The sequence below is a fragment of the Scleropages formosus genome, chromosome 25 (assembly GCF_900964775.1).
Source record: "Scleropages formosus chromosome 25, fSclFor1.1, whole genome shotgun sequence".
In the NCBI taxonomy this organism is placed as follows: domain Eukaryota; kingdom Metazoa; phylum Chordata; class Actinopteri; order Osteoglossiformes; family Osteoglossidae; genus Scleropages; species Scleropages formosus.
Window position 1 is genome coordinate 6,966,479 of NC_041830.1, and position 7,629 is coordinate 6,974,107.

Here is a 7,629-nt window from a genome sequence, read left to right on the forward strand (position 1 = left end):
AACAACCCTGTTCCTATAACCCTCTTCTGTCTCCTCTAATGGACATATCCAAGTACCTTTGCAGCACATCTAGTGTCACCCATGCAGGTTGCGTATAATTTTTGGGCCGCAGGCCTATCATAATGGCACTATAGCATCAGTCCCAGACACGTTCCACCAGTCTTTTTTCAAAATAACTTTCTTATCAACCTTTTACATCATGATTTGAAAAGTGGTCAATCATAGTGGGGGACTGATTGATTGTATTTAGAATTACAGTATGGAAGAATAAAGACTGGAAAAAGTATATTGGTAATAAACTCAAAATTGGGCCACATTAACAAATGTAACAATCATGGGCAGTTTAAGTTTACCGTTATTACATTTATTCATTTAACTGATACTTTTTTTTTTCCAAGGCAACTTACAACATTAATCTATTTACAATTATGTACCTATTTATGCAGCTGGCTTTGTATCTTTTTTTTTTTTTTACTGGAAAAATTTTTAAGTACCTTGCTCAAGGGTGCTACAGCTGGAGGTGAGATTCAAACCTGTGCCTTTTGGGTCCAGTTACAGCAGCTCTAAGCACTGCAATACCAGCCCATCCCCGTATTATCATTTATAAATGGTCACCAGCAGGCAGAGCAGTGGTTAAGGATATGAACTTGTTACCTGAATGATGGATCAAATAGCACTCCCTGCTTACAGTCCTAGAGCAAGGTAAAATACTCTACTGCACACATGAGTATAGTGTATATGGCGTTGCATGAGCATCACTGCCATGCTGTGCGTCATTCCGCTTTGACCGTCTCAATACGGTCCTGTAGCGGGACCCCCTGCGACGCTAAACATTTTCCATGGATCATAACTACGTGGAGAAGCGCAAACTGTGTAGTTACTCTCGAAAAATGTCTGTGCGGCTCAGCAGCAGCAGGACAACATGTTGACAGCGAAGTTCTTTCGGGGACATGATGATCGGCGAGCCTCTGGCTCTGGCTCTGCGCCCGCCGCTCAGTACCGCGCACATGTGGGCAGAGGCAGCGCAGCGGGACGCGCAGCATCGTTAAAAAGCGTCCACTTCAGCAGCCCTCAAGTCCCACCCCTAGTTTGATGTCAGTTGCTCTGTCAGTCGCGCACGCAGCGAAGGACGGACGGGCGGGCGGACGCGGGGCTCCTCTCGCGCTGCGATCGCGCGCTGCCATCTGTCCCCGCGGCCGGGTGCGTGCGTGCATGCAGCAGCATGGATGCGGCGCGGGCTCGAACGGAGGCCGACGCGCTCCTCCTGCTCACACGGGCCCGCTCCCGGTGAGGAGGTGCGCGCACGACAGGCGCGCCGGCGGCGTCCCGCAGCCCGGAGCGATGGTGGTGGTGGCCTTTTCCCCCGCGCGCGACAGCGAGAAGCCAGGTGATGATGCCATCATGTCGAGCTCGGATTGGGCCGAGGAAGATCTGAGGAAAACAGCCCTGAGCCCGAGCAAGCGCCCTGGTTCCGCCAGCGCCGCCCAGGAGGTGAGTCCACGGGGGGCGGATGCTGTTGTGTTGGGTTGTGTTGGGGTGCTTGTTCTCGTTTGTTGTTGATCTTGTTGTTGTTCTTTTGATTGCTTACTTGTTTTTGCGCCTAGGATTCAGTAACTCTGTGTGCGGATGCATGATGTGGCTTTTACTGTGCTTCCACGTAAGTAAGTAAGCCCCCGCTGGAAGTTCGGCTTTCCAGCAGCTCGTCTATTTACGGATGTTTTTAGACTCGCTTTTCCCACGTCTTTCTACACCCCCAAGACAGATTGGTCTCCATTGGCAACAGATGAATTACCAGCCCTCGCCTCCTCCGGATCGCTGCAATGCGATTGGTTCGTTATTTCACGGAGCAGAATGGTGCCGTGTTCTAATTGGCCAGGCCACACGTCAGTCAAAGAGTGGCCTTTCTCTGGGATCGACCTTCTTTAATCGCGTCCAGGGAAGTCGTCCCGTAGCGGAGACGCTGATCTGCGCTGATGGCGCTCGACACACCCTTCGCAAACGTGTCATCAGAATAATACCTCGCAATTAATCACGTTATTAGCGGCTAAAACTCCCAGCAGCAGCGATCAGTTTCAATGTTGGACTTAGCAAAATAGCACAATACAATACAAGTCCTGTAGTTTCTGTCCCGGTCGTTTTCTAACGACAGTCTTCTCCAATTTTAAATAATTGTTTGCTGCTGGGTATGTGTGTGTGTTTTTTTTTGTCCACATTTAGTAATATTTCTTTGGCAGTAGATGCTTGTTATCAAACGTAACAATGATTATATAACTGAAGGATGATTACTTCTCCACAGTAAAGTTAGTAAAACCATATCATAATTTTGACCAGGCATGGTATTGTTTTTAAAATATGTTGAAGAAAAGCCCATTCGTATGTTTCGGACATATGAAAATCTTGTATTAAAAAAAAAAAACTGGCACCCCATCAGATTCCTGCACACAAAGCTGTGAAGAGATGTGACTCCTGGGCCATCCTGTGGCACACAGATCTGGGGGTAAAACATACAGTTATTACATCACTTTCTGCTCTCATCCTATAAACATATTGTGATCTCTTGAGACATTATTTCTCAGTGTCTACTGGTCGGAAAATGAGGATATATCTGATGGATGTTTGGGGCAGTATGTTTCCTGGCCCCCTAGGTATTTGTAAGGGGGGGGCATGGTGGCGTGGTGGGTTGGACAGGTCCTGCTTTCTGGTTGGTCTGGGGTTCGAGTCCCGCTTGGGGTGCCTTGCGATGGACTGGAGTCCTGACCTGGGTGTGTCCCCTCTCCCTCCAGCCTTAAGCCCTGTGTTGCTAGGTTAGGTTCCGGTTCCCTGCGACCCTCTATGGGACAAGCAGTTTCAGATGATGGGTGTGTGTGTTTGTATGTAGATATTCGTAGTCATCAGTCATCGAATGTCATAGTGCTCTTAAGAGCAGTGCGCTATGTGTGTGTCTACGTACAGTATATTTGTACGCAAATGACGTGAAAAGTTGTGTGATTTTGTGTGGTCTGTCTCACAATCATAGGTGTGGGTATGTTAATTCCAGTTTCTTGGAGTTGTACAGTCAGTGTTCTGCTCTAAAGAGAAGGATCTCAATGCAACTCCGGTAAAATAAGTGTCGACTGGGGAAATAGGCGTTTCCTAATGTTTTTTACTATGCTGTTAAAATGATTATTTTGTGGAAAGGCTCACTAGGTGGCGTAGTGGTTAGAGCCGCTGCCTTTGGGCCCGAAGAACCTTGGTTTGATTTCCATGTCCTGCTGTGGTACTCTTGAGCGGGGTACCAGTCTTTAATTGCTCCAGTAAAATTACCCTGCTCTAAAAATCATTGTAAGTAGCTTAAGATTCCAGATTGCTTTGGAAAAAGTGTCATATGAATAAATGTATTGAAATTATTCTGTATTTTTGTGTAGAATGTTTTCAATGACAGTTAATTTGAGCTCTGAACACTGAGGTATATTAAAAAAAGCCTAAACATACCTTAGAGCTACACCAATGAATGTACATTTTATTCAGGACAGGACAGTTTTAGTACAGCTTATGCCAGGGAAACTTTTACATGTATTCATTCATTCATTATTTTACATGTAGAAAATACAATGTGTTCATTACATTAGCAGGATGAGAGACATATATGCAGATGTGTGATTCTTATGTACAGTTAGTTTGTTTCTTTCCACCATATGAACCAATGTTCATCGCACGGGTAGCTGCATAAAGCTTTCAGAATATCGACGATTCCCGATCATCTTCCTACTATTTTTTTTTTTTTGGAGATACATATAAACATTTACGTTACATTACAGAAGTATCTGTGTAAAAGTTTATCGGGGCATGATCTTAAAGTTATAGCGCATGAATATTTACACCCTACATGAACTTAAGAGATGATGGTCAAAGTGAGTCCGGAAGAGGTGAGTTTTAAGGCCCTTTTTAAATGTGGACAAGAGATTCATCAGTTCTGAGTGAGAGGCGGAGGTCGTTCCACCGCAACGGAGCCAGAACCGAGAACCTCCGTGGTTTACCTTTCGTGCGTGGAACCACCAAGCGGGCAGATGTGGAGGAACATAGCAGTCTGGTTGAGGTGTAACGGATGATCAAGTCCTGTAGATATCTGGGAGCGGTTCTACTGATGCTTTTGTAGGCCAAAACCAGGGTCTTGCATCGGATCCGAGCAGCTATAGAAAGCCAACGCAGAGAAATGTTCCTTACGGTGCATCAAAAGCATCCAACAGGCTACCTATTCTGATACTAGCAGCACAAGTTCTGTGTGAGGAGGAGTTTCTGCTCAACAAAGTGGTTTCAGCACCACAGACTGTGACTCTTAAGAGTTTTTCAACCTTTGAAACCCAGGTCTTTTCCCAAATGGTACTTAGCTGCGTTGCTTACCTTTTCACTTGCTCTGCTTAAAGACGCTGTCAAGTGTAGGACTCTCTTGTCCGTGAGCTTCATGTCAAGTATTTCCGTATTGTCTCAACCTCCAGTTCCCAGAGGTTATCCCCCTGAACGTGGGGGGCACCTACTTCACCACTCGGCTCTCCACCCTGCGGCGCTTTGAGGACACTATGCTGGCCGCTATGTTCAGCGGACGTCATCACATTCCTCGCGACGCCGAGGGGCGCTTTTTCATCGACCGTGATGGAGCATATTTTGGGTAAATTGTGGGTGTTGTTAGGTGGACATAATTAACAAAAAACCACTGTCCTCATATTACATATTTAGCAGTTATAACACGTTATTGATTGAACTAATAGTATGGTACAGGATAGTTTAAATAAGCCTCAGAAATAACAGGCATGTAAAGGGGTTTGATGATTACCTGGTCCTGCTGTATTTGTGGTGTTTTCATTCAATAAGATCGCAGTTGTTTAAGGTGAAGCTTTAAAAAAATAAAATGTAGAAATTCCAGGTACTAGGGGATATCGAACTATATTAGCAGTAGTACTCTGTCCAGTTATGTACAAATATCGGATGGGGTGAATTAAGGGTAACTGTTACATTGAAGGGGAATTGTACCCCCAGCCTCTGCTCTTTTACATCTTTGCTGTGACTCTGTGCGTCGCTGTTTGCAGGGATATCCTGAACTTTCTGCGGGAGGGCGAGCTACCCCAGAGAGAGCGTGTGCGGGCAGTCCACAAGGAAGCCCAGTACTATGCCATCGGTCCCCTGCTGGACAGCTTGGAGGACACCCAGCCACTCACGGGGGAGAAAGTGCGCCAGGCCTTCCTTGACCTCCTGCCCTACTATAAAGGTGAGATGAATTTTGGCAGCTGTGTATTCTGCCCATGCAAGTACATATTTTTATTTATGCATCAAGCTCATTTTGCTTGATTCAGTTCATTTCAATTTATTTTACACAACGTTCTTCTCAGCAGAGCGGTGCATAATGATGAACGATTGAGCAAAGATGTTTGTAATCAGAAAAGTAACATGCTAACGCTAGAGAACAGTAGACAAGTAAAGCTGGCAGTTGAGGAGAAGAAAACAAAAAAAACTCCCAGCCAGGAAGAATGGGAGAAAATAGATCTCCTGGTGTCTAAGTACCGGGTCCTGCCCATCCCTCCTGGGTATTGCTGTGTGATCACAAAGGGCCTGTGTAGATGGTGTCTAAAGGAGGTCCAGTACGTCATGCATTATAGGGCTAGAGTCTATGAAGACAGAAGTCACGGTCCAGACCCAGATGGCGGATCAAGCGATCCCAGAGTTGCCTTCACTGATGAAGGTGCTTTAACAAATTGTTATATATTTCTTTTTCTGTAGATTTCGTTCCAAGTTTTCTTGTTTAGCACAACCTTTGAACTAGGCCTTCCGTACAAATCCCTGCTTAGCTGAGCTCTGGGTGTCTTTTCTCCATGCAGAGAACCTCGAGCGAATTGTGGAGATCGCCAAGCTGCGGGCCATGCAGAGGAAGGCACGCTTTGCTAAGCTGAAGGTCTGTGTCTACAAGGAAGAGATGCCCATCACACCATACGAGCGGCCGCTCTTCAACTCGCTGCGCTTTGAGCGCTCTGAGAGCGAGACCAAGCTCTTTGAACACCATTGCGAGGTAGATGTGTCCTTTGGGCCCTGGGAGGCAGTGGCGGACGTGTATGACCTGCTCCACTGCATCGTGAGCGACCTGGCAGAGCGCGGCATCACCGCTGACCAGCAGTGCATCGGCGTGTGCGATAAGCATCTCATTAACCACTACTACTGCAAGAGGCCCATCTATGAGTTCAAGATAACTTGGTGGTGAAGGACATCCCTTGCCTTTACTCCCTCTCTGCAACATGGCACTGACATTAGCCTCAAAGCCCTGTCCTGCTGCTGGTAGCTTGAGGTGGATTCAGTCATGGTTAAAACATTTCCCCCTGCAGTATCTAATCCCCAGGTTAATGTTATGCTTCTTTGCAGACTGTGGTTTTGCTGCTGTGACTTAATCATAAACTCTTATAACGTGATCGTCCTTTTCAGTTTTTTGGATGCGGTTTTGGATTCGGATAAATCCTTAGAGAAGCTACTTTTTGCTGAGTTTACCGCACCCGCAGCATAAGCGTTGTGATTGCAGCAGATTCTCAAGGCCACTTGTCACTTGGTAGTAAGTTTTTGTGGTGGCAAAATAAAAAGGGTTGTCTTGTCATGGCGGTTCACCAGAACTTTCATGAAATAACTGGATGAAATGAATCTTTTTGGTGTAATATCTCAACGAATATACGTAGATGCACATTTTGTTTACTTTCTCGTTAAATGATTTCTGGATTTTTATCTCCACTATATCCAGATCAGAAAAACGGCATCAGGCAACCTGCAACTGTCACAATTTAATTTCAAATGAAGGCTGTGCTGAAGAGCTGGTGAAAGAGCAGAGAGGTGTCTGTAGAGGGAAAAGATGTTCAGAGAAGTCAGGTATTTTTAATTGAATTTATTATTTCATTACTCGACATCCTAGAAAATGGATGTCCAATTATTTTCCAAATTGTTTTGTTATTGAATGATTACTTTAATCCATTAAAGGCAGAGAGCGATGGTTGTCTCCACCCTAGAAAACGGTTCTATATTGTGGTCAGTTTTGTCACTTGTGAAACTGCCCCCTAAAATACCCAGAGGAAATTAACGTGGGTGAAATTAAGTTCGGTTTTGGGTGTCTTCACTGTTTGTCTCCATTAACTTCAAAAATTGGTTGTTTTTACATTTTGCGAGTAAATATCCTTTACTTTTTTGACAACTTTCAAAATCTTTGCGTGTTAGTAGCCAAGACCGACCATTTACTTTTGTGGAAATTTTGGTTTGAAACAGAGGGAAAATAAGTCAGTTCTTTAACTGCTGTGTGAGAAAAATGATACAGATATAATATCTATATAAGGATGGAAATACCCTGCTATTGTTCACCACAGCCACAGTTGTAATTGCTTAACAGTTTGTTGCCTTAGAAACTTACTAGATAAGACACATATGCAAACTCTGGGTTTCTTTTTTTTTCATGGCTGTAGCTTCTGGATCAAGGTGGTCATGTAAATTTAAACAAAAAATCTTCATCTAGAAAACATTTTCAGAACACTTTTGTTGTATCGCAACTTGTGGAAAGTTTTCTGTAGAAGATTAATGTTCCTTTAAGTATCGCCTCTTACTTTTTTTTTTTTTTGCATTTGCATTTTTTTG

At 44.7% G+C, this 7,629-nt stretch overlaps 1 protein-coding gene across 1 annotated transcript; it reads left to right on the forward strand.

Moving 5' to 3' along the window:
• The first annotated feature begins 515 nt into the window (after positions 1–515).
• Positions 516–7,566, forward strand: kctd7 (potassium channel tetramerization domain containing 7). The gene is made up of 4 exons (XM_018741920.2): positions 516–1,491; positions 4,476–4,645; positions 5,064–5,242; positions 5,850–7,566. The coding sequence occupies exons 1-4, from the start codon at positions 1,093–1,095 to the stop codon at positions 6,224–6,226; spliced, it is 1,125 nt and encodes a 374-aa protein (XP_018597436.2). The 5' UTR covers positions 516–1,092; the 3' UTR covers positions 6,227–7,566.
• Positions 7,567–7,629: the final 63 nt, after the last annotated feature.